This window comes from Trachymyrmex cornetzi, unplaced genomic scaffold, assembly GCF_001594075.2.
Source record: "Trachymyrmex cornetzi isolate Tcor2-1 unplaced genomic scaffold, Tcor1.1 scaffold509, whole genome shotgun sequence".
Taxonomy (NCBI): Eukaryota; Metazoa; Arthropoda; class Insecta; order Hymenoptera; family Formicidae; genus Trachymyrmex; species Trachymyrmex cornetzi.
In genome coordinates this window covers 692,351-718,727 of record NW_017299817.1, presented here as the reverse complement: position 1 = coordinate 718,727, position 26,377 = coordinate 692,351, and the positions used below count along the sequence as shown (strand labels likewise).

The 26,377-nt window shown below is 32.1% G+C and overlaps 1 protein-coding gene across 3 annotated transcripts in view; it reads right to left on the bottom strand.

Moving 5' to 3' along the window:
• Nucleotides 1-26,377, bottom strand: part of Elk (Eag-like K[+] channel) — a 31,787-nt gene that overhangs the window by 1,788 nt on the left and 3,622 nt on the right. The window contains exons 2-14 of one of the 3 annotated variants that reach the window (XM_018514474.1): nt 17,075-17,308; nt 13,486-13,617; nt 12,283-12,410; nt 11,624-11,852; nt 9,620-9,783; nt 8,738-8,951; nt 7,249-7,428; nt 6,786-6,985; nt 6,391-6,640; nt 5,893-6,152; nt 4,451-4,602; nt 3,601-3,769; nt 1,951-2,335 (exon numbers count right to left, since the gene is read on the bottom strand). In XM_018514474.1, coding sequence (XP_018369976.1) covers nt 1,951-2,335; nt 3,601-3,769; nt 4,451-4,602; nt 5,893-6,152; nt 6,391-6,640; nt 6,786-6,985; nt 7,249-7,428; nt 8,738-8,951; nt 9,620-9,783; nt 11,624-11,852; nt 12,283-12,410; nt 13,486-13,617; nt 17,075-17,308 — 2,697 coding nt within the window. The remainder of the gene's footprint in view (nt 1-1,950; nt 2,336-3,600; nt 3,770-4,450; nt 4,603-5,892; nt 6,153-6,390; nt 6,641-6,785; nt 6,986-7,248; nt 7,429-8,737; nt 8,952-9,619; nt 9,784-11,623; nt 11,853-12,282; nt 12,411-13,485; nt 13,618-17,074; nt 17,309-26,377) is intronic. The other 2 variants (XM_018514472.1, XM_018514473.1) reach the window with 2 other exon arrangements.

Below are 26,377 nucleotides of genomic sequence, written 5' to 3'. Positions count from 1 at the left end.
TTTAATTAATCATTATTTTTAATATTTTCTACACACGGACACTTCTAACTATTACTCAACATTACGGAAAAACGTTTTTTTTAACAGTTTCTCAACGCTTTTGTTCTCAACGCTTTTGTTCTTTGGGATTAATGTATCAGAAGAATGTTAAATCGGTTCCTTTAAATTGTGAGTAGTACATCATAAAAATGAAAAAAAAAAAGTGGAAGGTATACTTTCCATTACCACACAAAGGATTAAGTGCTGATAATTATTATTCTATTTTTATCGTTCATTAGGCGCGAAACAAAGATAGAAAGCGCTGAAAGCGTCTAAATCGATGCAGCGATTCAGCCAAAGTGAGCGATCGTTGCAGTTATGTACCGCAGGATTGGTAGAATTTGAAATTGCGATAATTATACTGCGGGATTAAAAGCTCCTCTAAATAAGTCGCAATCGTAAAACGTAAAAGCGATAGGCAATTAGAAGCGTCAATTAACTATTGACCGTTTCTAATTAGCCGTTTGCGAACGCACTTTTACGTTTTGCGATTGCACACACACACACAGAGGTCTTTACTCTTAAATCTTCAACATCGAACTGGATTCGACATAAAATTTATATATACTTTTTTTCTGTACTATTTTAATTAAAAGTAATTATATCAATATTTTGTTTTGTGTATTGCGTTGTTAAATATTTACAACAAATTTGGATTTTTGGTACTTAAATTTAATTTAGTAAAAGAAAACTTGAATTTTATTCGACAAATGCTTTAAATGATATCATATTAATTATTTAAACCAGATCATTAAAATTTAAAATAAAAAGTAATAAATTGCTTTTAAACATATTAATAATTAATTAGATAATGCTTTTGTAACTTTCACGGTTACTTTATGTACAAAAGCTGTACGTTTCGCGGGTTATCTCTATGTCCAGATCCATTGTTAGAATGTACGTTTCACGAACATTACATTTCAGTTCATCATGATGAGAAGCAGCCTGATATAGTTCTCAGTATTACTGATGAAGTGAATTGCAATGTTTATGAAACATTGGAATTCTAATCAAGAATTTGAACATGGAGAAACCTACAAAACGTGTAGCTTCTATATATTAATTATAACGTATTTAATATGTTATTTCGGACAAATGCCAGTTTTTACTTTCTATAAAAAAGTAATTAAAATTTTTTATTGCAGAATCTTCCTACATATTTTTATTTACTTGAAGTTGGTGAAGTAAAATATTAAATCTGTTACGAAGTGCAAAGGGTTAATTTATAAATAAATGAGTTTGTCGGACATATCACAACGTGATTATTTTTCACGTAGAGATATTCTTGCCAAAAGAGAAAATATCTGTTAGAAAAACATATGTGAATAACTTGTACACAAGAAGGTATTCCATGTAGGATGCTAAGGTGAAAGGTATCCCCTTTGCAAAATACCCCTTTAGTAGCTCAAGTCCATCACCGCGTAACCCTGTGCTTCTTATGGGAACATACGAGCATGGACGCAGCCACCTCCGCAACGAGATATCTCTGTAGAAAAATATATTTCTACTGTGGTGGACTAACTCTTTGCACAGAGGAGTATATTTTCTCCTTGGAAAAATATCCCCCTATTGCGAAAAATGTTGAATGACGGAATGTGTTCACGGAATTTTATGAGTGTGATTATCTCCTCCCTATATGATGAGACGTATCTTTTCTATAATACATATATATTATATACCTTATCTATAGGGGAAAATGTATATTTATTCCCTAAAAAGTATTATTTTTTCATGCATTATACGCTCGTGTTATCCAAGAGACTAGTTATCTCTTTTTCGGATAGATGGAGAAACTTTTTGTATCAATTGTTTTATAAATTCCTAACAATCCTTCGCGATTCTGTTTAGATGCTTCGATCTTTGCTTCGATCTTAACAAAAGTCGCTCGTATAACACTCAAGACGAAATTACCTGTAGTTGGAGATTGCGAAGGCGATTGCTGGGGCGAGCTCACCAAAGGTGATAAGGGCTCGTAGGGCGGCGGTGGAGGCGACGATGGGGATGGCGTGGGTGACGGGGGTGGTAACCTGAGAACGACATCCGGATCGAGGCCGAGGGCCTTTAAGGCCCTGCGAGGGTGTGCACGCACCCATGTTTCGAATAGATCGACCGGCCAATCCGTCTGCGTCGACGCGTCGATCAATCTCGCTGGTGGATTCCAACAAATGGCGTCCGGGGGATGGGACGAGCTCCTGGCGAGGACCCCACTGCCGCGGCTCGCCGCCGGGGTCGGTAGATTCGGATTACTTTGGGGTGAGCAGGCGAGCATCTGCAACGCTTGAATAGCGTTGCGCACCTGTCGATTCAATGTTATTTTAATCCCGCGGTTGAACTCTTTTCAAATGATGAATCCGTGGGTATTTTTAATTTGCTCAAATAAAATTTTTTTGAAATCATAAATTTATCCTAGAAAATTTCTCTCAAAATTTATTTGTTTTATAAATAGCCCTGCTCTATCCTAGTATTTGACACAGTTGGAAAATGTGTATTAAATTTAACGCATTTTACATCCCAAACAGCCAAGTCAAATTTTTAAGTTAATTTAACATAAGGTAAATATGTTAGGAAGTAACACAAACATTACATAAAAAATTAATACGAAAAACGTAATACTGACACAATTTATAAGCAGTCGTATTTCTTTATTAAAGTCAACATTAATATATTAAATTGACACATTTTATTCATTTATCTTAGAATTTATGTTTTAAATAAAATACATTTTTTTATGTTATTTCACTTACTCGTTATGTTATTTTTACGCTAAGAAATATTGAATATCAATTTAACGTTTGAATATTTAGAAAAAAATATTTAAATAACACAATTACATTATGTTAGACTAATACTCGGATATATTAAAAATTCAACATAAAATTTTTAACAAGGATTTGGACGGTCTCTAAACACAAAAAAAATTTTTTTACTGTGTGCTGTACGATATTTTATCCTGTACGATATTTCATTTACCAGTGTTTTTTAACTGTAAATCTCCAAGTGTGTCGCGAAAATTATTGTAGAGAAAGTAAAAAAAGCAAAAAAGTTTAAAAATATACTAAAAAAATAAGTAAGACGCAAAAAAAGTTTCAAAATTTATGAAAATTATTTAAATTATATTGTATTGTTTGTTCTCATTTTAACAAAGTGTCTAGAATTTTATTTTTTATTTCTGAATGTCATGTTTCTAAAACGTGTGCACCTAATGTTGTACTTCAAGAAATTTGACTTGTTATTTAATATGCCGCAAATTGAAAAAGATTAAAAGTCGTTCTTTATATATATGTACAAAGTGTTGAACCACATCATCCATTACTTCAAAGTCACAAATTACTACGTAATGGAATATTAAAACGTTGAAAATTAATCGTTAGTTCACAAGGTCAATATTTGTTAATTACACGTCATTTTATATTACATATAATTTTTTGATATAATTGGATTATAGAGGATTAAAGCCAAGAAATCTCGGAGAATTGAGAAGTACTAGTAGTTAAGTGAATATAAAACAATTTGGCATAATGTTTCTGAGCCGGATTGAAACAAAGGATCCACATAAAATACCTCGCAACTGAGCGTAGCAACATCCTGGTGTAGCGTGGAAAACTGATTATCGAGTCTCTCAACCGATCCGCGAATATGTTCCTCTACAGATTCTTGCGCGATTACTTGCGCCGCCCTTCCTCCTCGCAGCAAGACACCCCTTGCACGTCTGCCTTCTCTATAATCCTCCCTGATATTTCAAACAAAGTTAACTTTATTCCTCGTTATACGATCTAAAATATCGAGAATGCTCAGAGAGATGAGACGATATTGGCATCATGGTGTGAAAATCCCAAAGTAAAGAATCCAGAAGTGGATTAACTTCGCCACAAATTTCTCAACGATATAGGTATGTCATCGTCTAAAGCCGGATTGAATGCGACTTTGGGATATTCTTAAGTTCTACAAGCGGAAAATCGTGTTATCCTACAGTTGAAATTTTCTTTCTTTACAGAAGGTAGCGACAAATTGCGCCTTTTACAATCCGAGATATTTTTTTTACTCAGCTTTAAAGCAAAAAAGGAATATTATTTTTTTAGGACTAATAATTTATCGAATATAAATAGTCAATAAATAAAAAGAATTAAATATATGTTTAAGTTATTATTTTTCTGGAAAAAATAGGTTGATGAAACAAATATTTAATTATAGAAAAAGTGGAAAAATAAAACAACTAGATTCACTTTTTTCCACTCTCCAAGTCTATCCATTATTTCAACCTTTTTACGCCGTTGAAATTTTTATCTTGCCATCGTTTACTTATCGTCCTTTCCTTTTTTAGTGTTTTACTTTTTCTAAGAGGACATTTCTATAAATAACTTCCATAATTTTTTTTCAATGTTAAGATTTCTTTTTTTCGACAAGGGCTTACCTGAACTTGGCATGTCGTGGGCTCGAAGAGGTGTGAAGCGGTGATTTGTTGGGGGGTGAGAGGGGAGAAGTTTCGCCCTCCTCGGCTAAGTTCTCGTCGTCCTCACTGATGGAGGGCAGTGTCAATGACGGGCCATTTACATCGGACTCCTGCTAAAATTTACGTAACAAGAGGGGTAGTAAATTTCACCTGGGCAGAATCTCAATGATCTTTGTAGAATAATACGCGTTCTTTTTATAGTTATATATAGATATAAAATGTAATCTTTTTTTACTTTTTATATATGTAAATTAAAGTATTCATAATAAAATAAAGTATATACGAAGAGAATTTTTTTGTAGAATTTACCCTGAAAATATAACAGTTGTGGGACAACATTTCGAAGAATTTTAATGTAAATTTGTTTCATTCATTCATCAATAAAACTACAATAAAGTACAAAATAAGTTTGATCAATTTTACTGAAGTGCATGGTAAAAATCTTTAAAATATTGCATTATACCACAACTATATTTTCAGGATAAATTTTTAAAAGAAAATTCTCTTATATATATATTATAATTAGACAATTCTTCTATATTTAAAATTGAAAATTAATATCTTTTAAAATATTTAAGGGGGGTCTTTACTTTATCGGCCAAGAAAAATAGGTAATTTTTAGGAATTTATAGAAAAGGAACTATTAAAGATAAAATTATAAAATTTGGAATACATTTAAATTTATCTTAAGTAAATATAAAAAAATCGTTACAACAGTTGAAGCAATAGACAAGCTGTTCTGGTGGGCGGAGTGGGTGGCGGAACGAGATGGCCAGATGGTGGAAGTTCTTGCAGGCTCAAAAACAATCCGAAGAAAAAAGAATTTTTTTACAAGCTATAGAGGTTCATGCTTCATATAGACTAAAATAAAAAAATTACAAAACTTTTTGAGTGTGTTATAGTCATTCAAACAAAAAACATTTTTTTTACGAAAAATTGTTGCAGTTATTTATTTAAAAAAAAAGTTTTCAATATTTTCTCTTTATTCTGGTTTATTTTAGAGAGACGGTATTTCCGAACATTTTAAGACCAAAATCATAACGATTGTATGATTTGGGACTTGTACAGAACTTTCACCAACTTAAAAAAACGTCGTTTCGAGAAAAACGCGTTTAAAGTTTAAGTAGTACATACAACTAATCGGCGATCCTGACTCTTCAACAGGCTGTAACTTGATCGATTTTTCGAATTTTGACTTGAAATTTTTACCATTTATTTTTGAAAGTACAATCTTTAAGAATATGTAAAAAAAAATCGATTTTTTTGACCCAACAAGGTAGAGGCCCCCCTTAAGTATCATATTTCGGACTCTTTTTGATGATTCTCTAAATAATTTCTCTCTCTCTCTCTCTCTCTCTCTCTCTCTCTCTCTCTCTCTCAGGGGAGAATATAAAGTTAATTACCTCTGCCTCGTAACCTTCACGCAAATTGTACGTAAGATCGTGTTGTATATCATGCGCAAACTCTTGTTGATACTCGGGGTATAGTCGGAGGACTTCGACTAAGCCTTGCATGTGTATACACTTCAAATCGCAATATGTTAGCGCCTTGACGTCGCAGCTGGATTTTACTACATCAACCGAGCCAGATCCAGTTGTACCGCCGCCATTATTTCCGTGTTGCAGATGAACGTTTATGTCGCACCCCACTAAATCTCCCTTCCCTTAAAAGATACATCAAGGATGAGGTCTGCTCGCAAATTAATAATTTCATGCGTCTAGTTGCGTATAAATTTAAAGAAACCTTAACTGATCTAAAATTAATATGTTCAATATAATATTTACTTAATGTAAAATATTTCGAGCTTAAGCATTTAGTCGTAATTTGTAATAAAATTAAATATTGACAAAAGAAAATCGCGAATAACAAAAAAAATCTAAGTATTAAATTATATTTATTACCTAAAATTGCTACCACCATATCATTTTGCACAACTTCCATAGATCCATTGCACAAATAATAGATGTACGAAAGGGCATCGCCTTTATGGACGAGAAATTCGCCGGGAGCGCAGAAATTATTTCTGATATGCAGTGAGAGTAGCTTTAAACATCCCTGTGAAGCGGCTTCGAATATCGGTAAACTTAAAATTTCTCGATGAAGATGCATTGAAACATCCCCTCGTAATTCCTCGGGAAATTGTTTGAGGGTCTACAGAAGAATTATTATGTGTTGTGATATACAACTATCGTAGCAATATTTTTTCAATTTACTTTTTATGTAGCGTTCTAACCGAACTTATCGATGTATATATTAATATAATACTTTAATTAAAAAGAAGTCTGATGTTCTTTACCTCGTGCACGTCAATACCATGGTTCAGTGACCATATAGTCTGAAAGTAATCCTGCATTCGCTGCTTGAGTTCCTCCGGAATTTGATGTAAGATTAAAAAATCTTTGAGATCTCGCAACTTTGTCTGATACTGGGATCTTCTAGAGTACATTCTTTGAATAATTGCAGTAACATTGCCAAATACCACAGCGTGCATGAGAGCTGAAATGTAAAAACCTTGTGCACTATGTCCTGGTGGAGAGGAGTACATAAAATGTACATGAAATATGATCGATTTCACATTAAATCGCCATTAATATCAGGCAAGGGACAATGCTCGACTAATTCCCGACAAGCATATGAGCTAATGGTGAAACTTGTAATAGCATTACAGCATATTATCATGATAAACTTCATAATACCTCACCAGGAAATTTTACAGGCAACATGCAAATCTTATTTCGTATGATTAAATCAAAACTTACCCCCAATCAACATTGTGCAAATAGAGAAAAATTTCTCCGAAAAAGTATTTGCCGAAACATTTCCGAAACCTACGGAAGTTAGACTACTACAAGTAAAATATAATGCTGTTATGTAGCTCTCTGTGTGCGTGACGTTTTGCACTGATATTTTTAATTTCTCAGCCAAAGTATGTATCCAACCTAGAACATATTAACGGCAATTCCAGCGTTTTTTAGTTTAGTAAACGGTTTATCATCTGTTTTGTCTCATTTATTGAAGTGAAAATTACTATAGGATTGTTTGCGTCGCATGCTCCAACATGTTCCTATCATAGGTCCCACTCATTCTAACGAGCGCATAAAGTGAGTAAGTATTATGGTAGGAGCATATTAAAGCATGTTAAAGCATGCGATGCAAATAAACTTTATATTTTCATACAATTTAATAAAAATATCGTCCGGTTGCGTACTCTCTAACACTTTTAGAGTGAATTTTACTTTACAGAGTGAAAATTGAGCCACTCTTTTTCAAGACTGACTTAATTTTCTCTGTAGAGTGAGATTCCATTCCAAAAAATTTATAGAGTAAATATTAACTTTTATATTTTTTGTTCATATTTCTAGATTTATATTTTTATTTCCGTATTTTGTGTTTAAGTTGTGGAATTTATATTTTTATATTTCTATTGAGAAGCGATTCTTATGATGAAACCGTTTCTCAATAACTATTGGATAACAATTCCTACAAATCTTATGCAAGAGCTCTCATATAGAAGATAGGATCGTTTCTATAGTTGCAGATCCATTCGCGCAATTCTGCGACGGATATGTAGACATGTTTTCTCAAGAAATAGATAGCATCGGGTGATTTTTATAGGTCACGAAGGCTGCAACTGTGTTCTGATTGTTTTTGTATTAGGTAGAGAGAATACTTGTGTATTCTCGAAAGATTGGCAATCTAGCTGTTCCCAAGTACACAGTGCTTCACATTTTCCGTAAATATTTCATGATATCCATGTTACAGAATGTGGCAACTTGCGATCATTAAATAATGCTGAACCCTTATAGAAATTTAATACTAATATTGACCAATTAATCATCTATTTTCAGTATTAAAAGTACTGTAACAATACTTTTAATATTCAAAATAAGCGATTAATTGACCAGTACTAGTATTAACCCTTACCCTACTAGGTTTGCTAAGAGGCTTACTAGGCTTACTAAGGGAGGTCACTGGTTACCGAGCGATTTTTCTTCGTGCAAGTTTCTTTGCGTCTTTCGGTAATTATAAATTATACAACTTTTTATTATTTTCCAAAATAAAGTGTCAATATTTATTCTAGAAAATTGAAAGTATGTTGGTGAATTTTTAGAGATTTTTTTAATCATTCTGAATAGGTGAAAAAAAATGAACGGATTCTAGTGTCCCCGTTAGTATGGATGAGGCACTACTATGTACCTAGTAGGGTAAGGATTAAATTTCTACACATTGGCTTCTTAAGAGACTTACCTAGATCCCAGTCCTTATCATTCCGCAATCGCTCCTTTTCGGCGATTACATACCAAATGCAAGCCAACCAATGTGCCACCACAATGAAGAAGAGCATAAGCATCGTTAAAATTACTGCGCTGTACTGCGAATATCTGTCCATTTTTTGTAACAGTCGTGCGAGTCTTAGTAATCTTGTGAGTTTCACTAAGTGAATGTTACTGTGTGCTGATTCCTACAACAGATATCGATAACAAATGTTTATTTAGTTCTGCATTTTTTAACGGTTCACATTAGGTTCTATACAGCATTTCGAGATATAGATATATGTTGTATATATAGTAATTTTAATATTGTATATTTTTTACTTCAAAACTAAAATTTTACTTATTCAATAAAAAAATTTTGCTAGTAGTTATTCAATTAAAAATAGCAATGTAAAAAGATATTTTTCCTGATAACATTTAATGATTAATTTTGACATAATCTATCGATTTTCTATTACACCTAGGGCAAATTAATTAGCTTAGTTACCCTCTTCATTAGATTGATGCTTGACGGAAATTACTAATTACCGCAAAACTGATATTAGGACACGAAAACACACCCAGATACCGTTCTATATAGATTTCTCCATCTTAATTCAAAATCCTTATACCAGACTTCTATGTTGCTCCAATATTTCATTTTTGTATAAATTTAATTTCCATATTATAGAAAAACAAGAATTTTTTCTTGGATTGGATTAAAAGTTGAAAAGTGTCATAGAGAGTTGAATCTGATGTCTTGAAAATTGCAAGATGAGATCGTAAATTCAATATTTTGAAAAAAAGAGCTTATCGTAAAAGTTAGCTTTTGTAAGAAAGTAAATAAGCTATTTGTAAGCGGATGAAAGATACCTACCTCGCCGCCGTAAACGTCTGAGGCATAGAGAAAATCAAACGGCAATGCCGCTACGAGATCAACAAAGAACCAGCCTTTCACGTAATTCACGGCGATGCTTCTGCTATTGCTGACGACTTCGCCCTTTCTACTCACGTACGTTGTTCTGAAGTTCAAAACGATATCTGGGGAGGAATAACAGAGTATACATACATTCGCAATGCGCACGAAACGATTAGGATCTTTCGCATGTACGAGATATCTGATATCTCGATTTCAACACAAAATCTTCAAAATTTTAATATACGTTTAACAAGAATGGATTTTAAAATAAGCTCTTTAAGCGTTTTATAATTAAATCGGTTTTATATATCAAGATTTCAACTATTAATTGCAAAATGTTGTCAATCTTGCTGAATAAATCGCAATTACGACTCTCAAATGGTCTATTAGTTTGTGTGAACTGTTTTTAATTAATCTTTTTTTGTGGTGAAATGTCAATTACGACGATTTCGTCAAACGGAAAATATTGTTTTCAGCCCGGGGCGTGACAATAATAGTGATTGCAAGCGAATGTAAACGTCAAGTTTGCATGTGCATCGACTACACGAAGAAGAGAAACTGGCTTTCCTGCTTGTTGTCCTGCCGAGTTTCTATTCCTGCAAACGTATCAAGCAGCTGAGCGAAACTTTGGCTTTGTACAATGAATGCCTTTTAATCCCGTTTGCAAATTGGATTTTAGCCGCGAAATTCACGTTGCACGTTCACTTACCGTAGATGTAACTTCGTTTAAAAGTCGCAGATAGTCGATATTTTACATATCATGTATCACACGTGAAATATCGCTATTCATTAATTCCATATTAATCGTAATACGATAAATTTATTAAAAAATCTGTCACTATATATATAAAATGTTTTGCGATAAACTCGCGTGCACATCGTGGAAGAAAATGAAAGGTATGTTCCAATTTATAATGCGGACGTCTTTTAATATGTATTTTATCTACCTCGTTCAACTTCATGACAGCGCAATTTCGTTCGACAGTTAAAATCGATGTTAAACCGGTAAATATATATATTGAAAATTCATGTTGTTTATTTACCGAGGTTCGTGCACGATATATGTAATATTCTACGAAAATGCCTGCGTCAGAATTAGCCTGCAGCCTCAATATCGTAAACGATTAAAAAAAAAATTAAATTAAAGGATCAACATTATAATGAACGCTTGCCATTAAACAAAGATTTTCTAAAGGCAAAACCGCTTTTTTCATTATCATTAAATCCCCTGGTAATTGAACCCGTTTCCCTATCGAATAACTTTCTTACGAAAAGTTCAAGCGTTGTTTTGTTTGCTCGATTATTGTGGATTTAATCACGTCGCTTTTCCATCGTTCAGCACTTTCTGGACGTTGTCAGCTAATTAGAAGGTTCCTGCATTTTGTAAAAATATTTACAGAAAAATATTCTACTTGTGTTTTTATTTCCTGAAAGAAGCTGCTGTGCGACGGCTGAATCGAAAGTCACTCATTATTGCGCGACATACATATAGAGGAGAAAAGAAGGTGGCTGATCGTTTCTCTTGGTTTCGGTCTAACGAGCTCCACGTGCTGCCAATTGAACGACGGGTGGACTTTTCCTATTTCCTTCGCAGAAACATTATTCCAAAAGGGCAGGAGTAATCGATTTCTACTACGAGGTAGCGATTAGATCTTGATTTATTTTCTTACTTAGAAATAGTGCGAACACTTATGTGATTATATGTACCGCAATGTTCAATGGTCCAATATAATTGATCGATGTTAAATTAAGAGCGATATCGAAAATGGTAGGCTAATTAATCTCGTTTATTGGAATTAATAAAAGCGTTAGAATCGTACCTTTTTTTTTTAATTATAGATTCATTTACCTGGAATAATCCAGGAGGATTACGGTTCAGACGAGAATCTCATTAATGGGATGAAGGGATACAGAGAGGTCGAAAGGGTAAGAGGTCGAAAATTGGAGATAGGATATACTCACCGATAATGAAGAGCACTTCGACGACAACGTCACTGACCATTGTAGGCCTATCGGTGTTGATGAAGCTTGCGTTATAGGGAACGATTATTGCCACGTAAAAGGTCGCGATGAGAATCAACCAGTCCCAGCAGGATTTAAAACCACCGTAATGGCTAAGAATAAATTGCGACTTTTTGACGGTTGTCGTTTTGTATTCCGGTAAAGGCGGCGCGGTTGAATGCAGAAGCGTCTAGAATAATACGCAATGTAAAAGACAGAGCTTTCGCCCTGAGTGTTACCAAATTTCTCGGCGGTCAAATAAAAATATATTTACTATAAAGATTCTCTTCGCGATATCAGTTTCTAAAGATTTTACCCAATCAAGTATTTTCATTAGTTCCAAATGCAAACTAATTCGCAAAATAACATTCATAAAAGTTAAATGCTAATTTAATCCGAGAAATAAATTCCTCATACTGGCATATATCTCTGGAAATTTGAATATTATTTTAATCTTATTTGCGAATAAATACAATAACCTTTAAAACTTCAGCATAACGAACAACACATTATTATGGATAATAAGTTCTCATTATTTTATCAACTATTATCCTATAATAATTTAACCTTTATTTCTTCATAAAAAAGACAGTAATTTTGAAGAAATTAAATAAACGTACATTGTTTAGCTTAATTTTGTGCTTATTGTCCTGCTTGTAATGGCCCGACAATTGATAAAGGACGGCGCGACTTCTTCTCCTACCGTAATTGGAAGGCGGTGCCTCAGGGTCGATATTGCCATTTGAGTCTGGAATTGTAAATTGCGCTATTATTGGACCAGAAGAAAGAGATTATGTATGATTGCATAGAAATATTTAAGTTACGAAAAACAAAAATCACGCAAAAAGCATTAATTAAAAGAAACGCAAACAGAAACACACACACAACATACACACGCACGCACATACATCCTATAAAATGTATATACCTACATATATATATATATATAAATATAATATAGAATAAATAAATAAAAAATATATATATAATAAAAGAATTTCGCGATATAAAAATAATTTTCCTCTCTTAAACAGTATTATTTTGCAATAATTGTAATTACTCTCTAAAACTCGTGGAGTGAAACCTCATTCGAAGAGACTGAAAATTTAGCCTGTCTTAAAAAAACAATGAAAATACGGTCACTCGAACAAGAGTGGCTGTATTTTCATTCTTTTTTTCAAGACAGGCTAAATTTTCAGTCTCTTCGAGTAAGGTTTCACTCGACGAGATTTAGAGAGTACATAAGATAATTAAAAATCGATATATACATTTTCAAAAATAAATACAATATTTGCATGTACAATGAATAAAATTCTTCTTGCATAATAATAGAAATTCTAATTGCTTTGGTGAATTGCTTTGTGTTCAGTGAATATCCTGCGTAAAGTTTGTAACCGACTAATCCGGTCTAATTAATGCCGCGACTGATTAAAATTCAAACGAGCATATTTATTAATACTAAGTTAATACTATTTCGTAATCCGAAAAAAAAATTTTTATTATCATTTATTATTAAGAAACACGAGATTAGTGTGATTGGATTTTTTTTCAAACAGCGAATAATTCGGTTACCAACCCCGAGATTACGACAGTGATTCGTGCAGCGTGTTGCGTGTCGCGCGGTGCTCGAAATGTGACTCGTTAAACGCGCTGAGTGAGAGAAAGACGTAAAAGGGCCAATTCCTACCCATCCTGCGATGCGAAACTCGTAAACTCCGAATTCAAGTTGTATTTTTGGCATGGCGCCGTGAGAGAACGCATCATTCCTCATTAAAATCGATCCACTTGCGCGTATTTAGCAGCGAAGCATGGTTAGAACTCACCACTATCGTGCAACTCACAGAGCTGAAGATTCTTCGTGTGCGTGATGTCTTTGTGCGAGGCCAGGAACAGTACGACGTCGCCCTTCTCGTTTTTTATCGGAACAATGTCGAGTAGGCAATCGAATGGACTTCCTGCACAAATCAAACGAGACTGTTTACCGAAAAAATAAATAAAAACTGAAGTAATATCATTGACTATCAATTTTAGAATGGCCTGAGTCTTCTAAGAAACGATGAATTACTCGTCACTGAAAACTTTGCTCCGATAATGAGATAATGAAATACGTGATATTTGCGTCAGCTCCATTGCAAACGTATGCGCGTGCAAAAAGAATGTGACGTGAGCGACGGATTACGTCAAGTTTTTTTTAGCGAGATATTTTTCGAAAAATTGCGAAATGTGTTGTAAAGGTACAAAGTAGACAATGAAAACAAAAATACATTGGTCGCCGTGTAAACCTGCTTTTATGAAAATATATTGTGATTACACAACGAAAGATAAGATGACATTTTATTAGATGCCTCCTGATGGAATTGTCGTGAATGCACGTCGGTGTGGTCTACAAAAGAAATATCACGCCGTATACAGATGGGAAATTCTGTCACCGGCATATTCCTCACAATCTCCTTTATAAGACATCTCTCTCACATTCAAAACTTTTTTTTTTCGGTCTGAACGAGAGAAATCTTGGTACTTAAACAATTATTATATCTCCCTCATATTAAAAATTGATTTTTTTTCTGCCTGAACGGGATCTTAATGTTTAATTAATTATTTAAGCATTAAGATCCCGCATAGACCGATAAAGCTTTTTCTTTACTTACAATTAGTGGTAGAGTTGAAAGCAAAATATCGTATTTTTAACTTAAAATTGTATACAGAATATATTCGTTAAAAATAAACAAAATTTAAATTTAAAAAGAGTTTTAAAGCTTAAAATCTCTACTTTCGAAGGGTCACTATATGTTTCTCGAGTTTTTATTTGTGGTAATTTTTACATATAAAAAGCTATACGAAGCTAGACAAAATAAAAATTTTCTTGTGGGCTTATCATGTGCTTACAAAAATTTGCAAAAATTTTTCAACTTTCTAACGTAAAAGCATATAAAGTTTTTTCTACAAAATTGTTTTTTTCAAATGCTCCTAAATTTTTTGTTACTGAGTTATGCGGATTAAATAACAGGAGCATTTTTTATTTTGTCATATCTCCGTTAAAAATTATTATATCGTAAGGAAACATTACTTTCCTTGTAAACCGAGTTATGACAAATTTCTTTTACAAGAAAAGTAACGTCATAGTTTTAGCTCAAATTTATATTATATTTTTAAAAAATTAGTAATTATAAGTACTATTCAATACAACTTTTTGTTTTTTAAATTGCAATATAATGATTTTTAATGGAGTTATGAACTATTAAAGTAAAAAATATTCCTTTTATTTTATCAGAATAATTTAGTAACAAAAAGTCTTAGGGACATTAAAAAAGATGATTTTGTGGAAAAGACTTCACGTTAGAAAGTCAAGTATTTTTGTAAATTTTGTTTAGGCAGATAATAGGCCTACAAAGTAAATAGAAAATTTGCCATTTTGTCCATATCATAGTGTTTTATATGTAAAAATAATAAAACTCACTAAAACTTAAAAAATATAGTGATTCTTCAAAAATATAAATTTTAAGCTTCTAAAAAACTTTTTAAAACACTTTTATGAAATTTAAATTTCGTTTATTCTTAACGAATATAGTCTGTATATAATTTGAGCTAAAAATGCGACATTACTTTTCTTCCCACTTTATAAATTAGGTTACCTTGTGCATATTTATTATAGAAATTAAGTATATAAAAAGTTTAGGTACTTTATGCTACCTTTTTTTATATTACCTATATTTTATCATTTACTCAAAGGAAGATATAAAAAAGACTTTTAATCCAAAAAAATGTAACTAAAAGGAATAAAATTTTTTTTAATTTTTACTTTCTAGACACGACCAACCTAATAAAAAATTTGTGAGAATTAGGGAATATCTTGAAAATTGTGCAAAGACATGGTTTTATATTATTTATAAACATTATATATTTATAGAATTTGGATAATGTATGGCATTACGTACTACAAAACGCATTTGAGTAAAATTTTTCTGGAAGAGGGGAAGATGTGTTTTGTAATAATAAATGAAATCCGCAATCTTGTCGAAAAGTGTATGTACATACACAGATGTTCGCCACTTTTTACCTTCAACGTCGATGTTTCGTAGATCATATGTAAGTATATCGTAGTAAATCATATGTGTGTAAGTTGAGATCGATAAAATAGTAACAACGTACATACATTATTTAATATTATGCATGTATTTTATGTACGTTTTTTATGTATCCATACATCATCTGAATTTCTATATATACATAATGCTCTTGCTCAATTTTCAAGGTGTTCCTTAAATTTTATGAATTTTTAAATAGACTTATCGTATTCAAAAGATTAAAACCTAAAAAGACACTATTCCTTCTATTTATACCTTTTTGAATCCCAACCGATCCATTTTTAACCTCCTTTCATATTAGTTTTTGTACTCAATTGTTATAACAAACACATAAAAAAGTAACGTATATGAATAGTATGAAGTAACTTATAAGTAATTCATAAGTAATTTTCCCAATCCTGCTTAGTTGAGTATTCACGTTATTATTTATTTTTTCATTTTCGATACCTTAGGATTTTTTTTGTCTTTACGTAATGCATAAAGGTTGTTATAAACGACGACGGCAGATAATAATTTGACTTTTTATAGGAAGACGTAATAAAAGTAATCACTTGTCTTCCCAGGGTGTCTTCACATTAATCTTGCAAGTTCGCGAACCGATAATTGACTTACATTCGCAATCGCGCGGCCAATAACAAAACTTAGTTAAACTACATCAGAAAAATAAATTCTAGGTCAAAATAATAACACGGATATATTGTGGGAGGCCTCTCGATTAACTTTATCGTAGATTGATTTTCTCCGTTGCGCGAAGAAAAAACGAAGAATGTCCGTCGGAGGCACAGCCACAAGATTACTTCATTTGGTTTTGCATAGCAAGTTTCTTTAGAAAATATCATATTCCTTAATGTTGCCCAAGCTCGAAAAATGGAAATCGATAATGACTCTACATTTTGCGTGGGGATTCTCTTCCCTGTTCTCTATTTCTTCATTTCTTTTATACATTTTTTTAAATACAGATGTATCATTAAAGATTCCATATTTTTTGCCATAATACATCACGTTATTATGTGAAATCGATATTACTTAACGGTTTTTTTTAGTAATCTTTTATCTTTAATTTTTCCATATTCTAAAAACTGGAAAATTAAATATAATAAGATTCTAACAATAAAATGTACAATTTTAAATAAGGAAAATTGAGCGATAAGAGTCGAGCTGTAGTAATTTTCTTGAAATACCAGGAATTGAAGATACGCATCGTAAAATATGCATAATCTCTAGTGATGAAAATGAAGGTAACCTTTTGTGACATTGGTGTAATATTCATAGCGCAATCGCTCATAGTTCAGAAACATTCCGTCATTTGATATCTCGAGAAACTCACCGTTCTTCTTGTAGAAAACAACTTCCATCTTCAATTCCGTCTTGCTCTCGAGACTCTTGTCGATCATGGCCTTTTCCTCCTCCTTCGTTTCCGGCCCGTAGAGAAACTTGCAAGCGCAACCTTTCTGCATGATTTGCGCTCGCGCGAATCCTGTCAACTCGCAGAATCCATCGGAGCAATAGACGATCGGATAGATCGTCGGAACCTGCGCATTTCCCAGTACAAAGTTGCTGTCTGCGAATAGAAATAGAACATGTATATCATAGATTGATCCCGATTGATAATGGTAAAAGCGCGCTTTGAGGACGTAAAAGTTATTTGCTAAAATTGTATTACACGAAATTCTCTCTTTAACGTCAACGTCAATCGAGAAAAAAAGTCACGTAAAGTGCCGGTCCTCTTCATCCGATTTTACATATTTCTTTTGTAATCAACGTCCTCTTTTATAATTCTCTTTATGCCATGTATTTGCCCACGTACGCATATAATTTCACGCAATGCGAAAACCCACCTAAAAATCTGACATTTTCATCAAACGCCCCAAAGAAGAAGATAGCTTCCCCCTGGAGATATATTTTTAGCTGATAATCCTCCTTCACGGTTCAACCTCCCTTATTATTCGTGTTAATTCTTATTTTCCGCGTCGCATGAAGGGTGGCTATAATCATCAAACGATATGGCATCGTTTCCGGATGCTTCCTTACGATCGGATCAGAAGCTCACACGGGACAAAGGGAAGCATACAGGGTGCATGTCCTACACTGATTAAAGCATTCGTGCACGTGTTAATGCTCTTAAGTTAATCGTTAACTCGAAAGAGAAAGACGCATACATATGTATGAAATTTTTCGTTTGGAAAAGTCACGCCGTTGTTTTTACATAAATCTTCGGAGTCTTCCTAGTCCTGACACTCGTAGATGCAGCAATTTCCATCCACACGTTCACGCGAAACGACCTTGTTTTACCATCAAAATTCATGCTCGAGAAAACGCGCGCGTTTGCAAAACAATATCGCATTTACCGCTCGTCGTATTCATTTAAATGCACCTCACGAGTTACGCGTTTTCCGTTTCTGAGAACTCGCACTGGTGTGTAATGTGTGAATTCTGAGAAAGTACAGCAAAACCCGTTGCATAATGAAGTATCATAACTTTTTACTTTCGTCACAAAGAGACGTCATTCTGTATGAGGTAAGGAAAATGGAAAAATCTCGCAAGGTCAAACGCAACATTAAAAAATAGCATCGCTTTTACCTTAGAGATTACGATGACGTCAGACTCATTGACGAAGCTATCGTTCCGTAATGACTCGGATAATTAATTATATAATGTTTTGCATAATGCGTTCTTTTTTTTTCCAAAGCGTCATTATTTTGATTATGGACAGTACAATTAACTTATGTTCTTAATTCTCTGTAACTAATTCTCGGTTGTTCTAAATACATTGCGTTACAGGCCTTGAGAAAACGATACAATAATACAAAGCTAGAAACGTAAATTTGCTAATTGTTAATTGCGGTAATAATTTGATTACAAACTACTAAACGATTATTAGCACCAGTGGAAAACGAGTCGCTCAGGGAAAAGTTCCGGGTGTAGTTTCGCCTGATTGCTCCGGAGGCGGTAACACCAAATAATTACGGAAATCCCACGGGGCTTCCGAACTCTGGGTAAATTGCGTAAGTTATCACCGGAACAACTCATCAAACGAAATAACTAATTAGTCGGTATCAAAGTGTTGATCGAATCACTTCTTTTCCGCCCACTTCCAGCTGTTCGGTACCGTTGAGTTTTCCTTGATCTAATTTTTATTCCACAGACTTCGTGCGACGAATTTCTTTTTTACTATAACACGATCGGATTTTTCTTGAGCGCAATTTAAAGAGGTAGTATTGGATACGATAGGAAATGTGAGCTGGTTGTTATATTTTCTCAGAAACTCAGTTATTTGAAACTTCAATAATCAATATTCAAATAGTTTAAACTTTTGGGTAATCGTACATGTTGCGCTCTACGGACACAAAAAAAAAAGGATTTGAGGAATCATAAAGCGATCCATATCATTAAAAACACGATTATTGTTTTGTGTCCATTAATCCAGTGTGTACGCAGTGTTTTAAAATTCATGGTCTAACAGAGATATATGCATATCAGTTGTGCGCATTAATGTTATTTGTAATTTTCCAATCCTCTCGCAATAATAACGCGGTACAATTTCAATGACGACGAAAACATTTGTGAAAATTTTTGAGGGTCATACAGTCGATTGCGTAAATTACAAAATTATAACAAGGATAAATGAAAAAGAATAATTATTTAATATAGAATAAAGATAAAGTATATTATTTTTAATATTTTATCATTGGTGCAATTTAATATTTTTATGGTGTATCAGTTTCGACAAGCATTAATACGCGAATTTAATTAAAACAATGGTTTAAGGTAATTATGGTAAATTATCACGAATATAGAAAATAGCACGCGATATGTTCATACGCATTCGTTGCTTATTATCTACTGCAGTCACGTTCCTTGTTGTCTTTGGGGCTCGTAGAATATTCACGGATTAAAATATACGTGATGTTCAGCCAAAAATAATAATATTACTTTATACAGAGCTAGTATCAGTCGCGTGTTAATATTTAATCGCAACATTATCATGGTCATCGATGGATTATAGGAATAACACATAAGGTATGGATATTCGACGACCTTGTGAGCTGCATCACGTTTCGCGGATTTAATTACAAGTTCGAATAGGGATAATTTAATAGAATAATTTTATTTAGCCAGTAGCAATTTTCCTTCTTTCTTGGATTTTCATAAAAGACATTTCAAAATTGCTAATTATGAAAGTTCACGCTCTTATAAAGAGATCGCGAGGGATTGGCATAGCAATCAAATGATTAGCGTATTTATTTTAGATTTGTATTCGACGGTACTGTTTGTGTGATGAAGATTATATCGTTATATCCTCAGACTGAAAAGCGAAGTAGTCAAACGTCGAAATGCCAAAACTTGACCGCAGCAATCTTGAACCAATATTAATCTCTGAGTTCGCAAAGCGATAGGTATTCTTCTGTGATAGTCTTGCGAGGTTAAAGCACATTATTAGCGACCGCGGGTCGATATTATACATATATACATATATTCTCTTCGATAAGCGAACGGTTATTGACCTGCCAAAGGAGAGCTATTCCATTGTTTTCCGTGTTCGCGTGTTGCATCCTCCGAGTACAACAAAATGCTAGACTATGTTAAATTCATAATGCCAAATTGGGTATATCCAATTTGAATGACTTTTAATCATTTCTACACGGAGAAAAATAATTTAGAGATGGATACCTTCCAAGACTAGTAAAAATATTTGGAATTTGTGATAAATTTTATTTGCCTAAAAGTAAAAAATACCGGAGATGTAAGATAAAAAGTACATTATGATTATAGTATATTATTTCAAGTGACTATTATCTTACAGAAAGATAAATTCTACTTTCAGTAAAGTAAATTATACTTACAGTAAAGTAAATCGTATTATTTTCAAGATTGACAAGCACAAACAACTGTGCAGTAAAGTAAATTTTGTCAATGCTAAAGAAAAAATTGTTGTCAGTAAGAATGATTATCACACGATAATCTCATTTACTAGAAATATAAAGAAAATTTTACATAAGTAGGCACGTATCCCTATATGAATATTGATAATTCCATAAAGTTTACTAGAATTCCAGTGGTATTTACTGTACATTTTTCTTTACTGTAGATTGTTACTGCTCCTATGTTGTTAATTTAATTAAAACAATGGATTTATACAGTTCAACTAAAAAAAAATGTATTAAATTTGTTTTAAATTTAGTTTATTATCTACTAAGTGCTTATGTTAATATGGATATTATTTATTTTGAAACTAACCACAGAAATGGATTGATTTATATTTTGATACACAATAAAAGTTAAAAATAACAAAATATTATTTAGCTTAAAGGATTGGATTATAATGTTCCTTTAATATCTAACAGAGTTAACGATGCGCGTTACAGATGTGAATTATAACGATGTAGATATACATTTCGTCAAGTGTTGAAGTGTTAGAAATAGAACAATATTACTTCCTTGCCACCTCAGTACACTTGCTATTAAGAAACTCTCTTAGTTGTAATATAATTTACTGTAACTCGATTATACATATAATGCAGCCACGTCGCGTTTTCTATTACTTCTTTAGAATTATACTCCGTACAGATCACGATACATCTACAAAATACAAAAGAATATTGCGAAGTCAGAAATAATAAATCGGTTTTGATTAAACTTTTAAATAATTATAATTATTTGTGTCCGTTTTTTATGGATGCTTTTAATTCATATATTTTACATTTAGCAACGCTTTGTTGGTTGCTACGTTTCATATTTGAATTCTTAAAATATCGAACAATGTTACTATTAAAGTACTGGGAAACATATTTTTTCGGTTAGAAAAGATATAAGATTTGGATTATACTAATAAGTGTTGTGGTAGGGTAACTCCGGTATATACGCCGCGCTGGGATTTACGCCGCGGAAATCAGAAAAAAATAGAAGGAAGGTAATTTTCTCGCAACTACTCTGTTACATGTCTTTATGTTACATTAGTATTGTGTTATGATTTCAGTTTCTTACCGTTAATATTGATGAAATTATTGTGAATTCAATCGATTTGCCACTGTAATAAGTAACGCCATCATAAATTAAAGTCTATACATAAAATGATTACTGTAGAGCGTGTAAAAGACCTAGTGGTTATTTCGTAAAACATACGTGTAGAGGAATAGTAAAGCATGTTATATAGAGCAAAATACAAGTGATTTGCTTTCGTATTCTTTGTTTAGTTTGTTGAAATTGCATTTTTGCATTTTTGCCATATATCCCACCCATTATTTATATATAGCAAAAATGCAAGATTTCAAAAAGTTTATTTTTTAATACGAAAACTAAATATTTCGGATTTCTAATATTTTTTTCATAGAAGTAGACAGTACAAAGTTTTTACTGATATAGTTCATTTATTTTAAACATAGTATATAATACTTAATAAATTAAGTTTTTGATAGGTGCGGCGTATATACCGGAGTTACCCTATATAAATTTTCCGCTTATCGAGGTAATTTCAAAGATGACAGAAAGGTTTTTATTGTTCAGCAAGTTTATTATAAATGACACCAACTTGGTAATCTCTGGGGAAATGGCGAATCACTGGTTTTAACCGCAAAATTTCGAATGCGAAGGGTCGGAGAATCTCTCCGGTAAAGCGACAAATATATATGTATATTTCTGGTTTAAATCGATTTCGTTTTCCATCATCGTGTCATTGCAAATTTTTCAAACCGTCCGAGATTTTTTATTATGTGATTTAATTCGCGATTACGTTTACATATGATAAATTCTAATTACATACTGTGGTCAACGTGTTTGCATATGATAAATCCTAACTACATACTGTAGTCAATATGCATGTATTAAGGTCAAAATGTAATAAAATGTAAAATATTAATTTAATGAATTTGCAAATAATACAAACGAGTATATTGTAATATCCAATCTCTCTCTCTCTCTCTCTCTCTCTCTCTCTCTCTCATATACATATACACAATATGTACACATTACCGTTCATAACTTTGGAAATGCGGTTTTCTCACGTCTCATGAAAAATTAAATATCTTGGTAAAAGACCATAGAAAAGTTTTCAAATGAATTTTAAAAAGGAAAGATTGAGCTGAAAATTTAATTGTTAGTTTTGATTCTATAATACTTTGTTCTTAATTTATATTATATAAAATTCAAAATTAATATTTTTCAATATTTTTATTTTATTTTATAGCAATGTAGTTTGATGAAACATCATTGGACAAAAACAGTATTTTAAAAAGAATTTTCTAAGCCTTAAACTAATTAAAAAAAATAGTATGATGTTTTGTAATGATATGGAAAAAAAATTCTTTCTGTAAAAATTCATTTTTTCACAAAATGTTTTTTAACTTCAAAATTAAACAATCTACAGAAAAAAAAGAGAAACTATTTTTGTTCTCAATTTGCATAAATTCTTTCAAAATTTTATATATATATAATTTATATATACAAATAATATATATATATATATATATTTATATATATAATAAATATAATTTCTATATTTCCTGTTGTTAACAATACATTAAAAATGCCATTTGTAAACGTCACATGAAGAAACAAAGGCAATATTTATCATCCGTTGAAAAATGAAACAGTATTCATTCTCTTCGGAAACAGAAAATAGCTTTCACCTAATCTTCGTATCATACAATTTTAGTCTTTCCTCATAAGGGAAAAAATAGCTTTCCCTTTGAATTATAATGGCTTCCTCACGCGGTATCAAGAGATTAACTTTGAGAAACGTCATATCTGAAGCTGATGGAATCCTGTGTAATCAACTTTATCCGTATCATCAAATATATTTCGGAAATTTTTGGGGAAATAAAACTGATTCATTTGCTGGATCGCTGATTTCGGAACTTTAATTTCAGTTTCTTTTCTCTCCAGTAACAAATAAAAGTATACGAACAAAAATAACTGTAACTATAATGTATGTTTTAATGTAAGTTACTGAAATAGTTATGGAGTTTGAACAGAAAGTTGAGTCTAACTAGGAAATTAATTTCTTTTGCTTATTAGTTTTCTTTACTTATTTGCCATATATAATAATAAATTAGTAAAAATAACTTCTAGAATTAAGTTTTTTGTGAGAGAGAGAGAATTTGTTTTTTTTATATTTTGAATTATTTTCGTAATTAGTTTTGTCGTTGAACTTTATAGTTTATTTTTGTACTGATAGCACTAAACGCGGATAAGTGCATGCATCGTTGGATGGTTATCTATCTGCGTCAGTACCCGTTATTGTTTACGATAAGATACGTGCTATCCATATTTAGTAATCATCATTACTCTTGTCGCTTCGATCGATACATTATTCATATGCACTTTGTATCCATCAAAAGAGCAGATTAATAGGAGAATTGAGATCGCTTCGTACATTATAGTATATTATATAATAAATATGTACAATAAACTAAGTTTGGTGTGAACTTATCACTGGAGAATTAATTATATCGCAACTTTGTAAGAGTAGCGTTTCGCGTGCTTTGCGTATGTGCCAGACATATCTTTCGCTGTTTACATACAGTTCTCAAAGTTCTGATTGACATACGATATTCAACAAAATCACATTTCTGTTGAAATATGAATTTTATCTCAATTTTAGCGCACTGCTGGCACCGGTTAGGAGTTTCTTAACGGGTTTTAATATTTTCGTATGTACTGTATTCGTGATATACATGTATAAAAATAATTAGAGAATATTTGCCAAAATTATATTTAATAAAATCTCGCGATGTTATTTTAATGTTTATTAAATTTGTGACTTTCAGATTACAATATTATTCGCTCAGATTTTTTATCAAATTTTTGTCTGTTGTTAAGTTTTAATTATTGGTTACAAAATTCAAAACATATATACGATACTAAGAAAAAATGTACTAAATCTTAATAAATATTTGTTTGAATATTTGAGTACTAACTTAACATTTAGTTATGATAAATAAATATTTACTAAATAAAAAAAAATTAAATAACTTAATAGTTCTTGTATCAATTAAATGTATGTTTATATTTAGTAAATATTCAGCTAGTATCATTCAAAAAAATATTTATTAAAATTTAATTTTTTTTTTTCAGTGCACGGATACTCTAAATGAACGATGGTTAAGCGATTTGTGGCATTATTAAAAATTAATCATACGCCAAAGAATCGTTGACGATGTTTCTTAGCAGTAATATTTATCGTTTTAAGCTAAAGATGTAGTTTATTGTGCAGAATTTGTTACTTCTGTAATGTCATAATAGTCGATTAAATAAAGAAACGGGTCAAATATTGGATTTTAAAGTTGATGAGACATTGATTTATACGAGAGACTATAAGTAAAAGAGGTTTAGTATAAAAAATAATAAAAATCATTAACATGCATTTTTATGAGAACTGTAAACTTCATAAAAATGTATGTTAACGATTTTTTATTCTAAATAACAGTTCGATGCAATCAGTTTGAAAATTTTGCGTGCGTAATGTAAAACTTAATAATCTATACAAAATTATCATCGATAATTATTACCATGTAATGATGACATATATGCTTTTTTGTTATTTATTACTGATGTAGTTCAAAGGGTCGACTAAGATTGTATTTTATTAAAAATTAATCGGAGATTATTGCTGTCTGATTCGTCACAGGAGATGTAAGTTATCGCAGTAACAACGTCACTTTGAACACACATGGAAATGCAATGCACAAAGCGTTCAAAATTAACGCGACCGTACATGTCATAACGCATGAGAGTGAAACTTTTTGATATAGAAGGTAATACACATAGCTTGAAATTCGCTTTCGCAACGTGTCAATGTTGTGCAAACATGCGTACATCTAAACATTGTGACAGCTATATCGATCGGAATGGATACAATATCTGAGGACCGAGCATCATATAAATGGCAGACGGAAACCACCAGAAATATTGGTCACGCTCTGTACCCTTTATATCTCTTTTATAACATTCTGTCTTTAAAATTAAAAATCAATATATTTAGCCGTTCCAACAGATATTATGCGACTAACATCAAAACGAACATGACTCTCTTTTATGTTAATTAAATTATTTTTTAATCTAACTTTGACATCGTGATTTTTAAATTTGTTGCAATGGATTGATGATGCTTGGATCCGCATACGATCGTTGTTGGAGATGGGGTGAGTTTCTGGCTAGCATACATTAATTACGAAAATTAATATCTATCTATTCAAAAACATTTTATTGCAATTATTAGCTTGAGTTCCACTATCTACTCCACTCAGCTAAGCAACTGGTTGACACAACATTAGACTATGTTGAAGATGGTTGTCTCTCACCACATTTCCACTGCGACTGCATTATTGGAGGTCAGAACTATGATTGTGCGAGACGCAGTTCGACAGATTTTCTAGTACGACAAGTGGTAGTTTTTTATTGCTGAGGATGACTCAAATAGTGAACCCAAACGTACAAAATTGATTTTGTGACATATTAATAGGTATTAGTTAGCATTGCGCAATATAATATCCAGCGCTGACTCCTAACGCCCATTTGTATTTTGCCGTTATTTTTTCATTGTATCAATATATTCAGGCTCAACAATTTAAAAACAAATTAAATGATAAAGACTATAAGTCAATGCAAGATGTTAAGTGTTAATAAATAAATT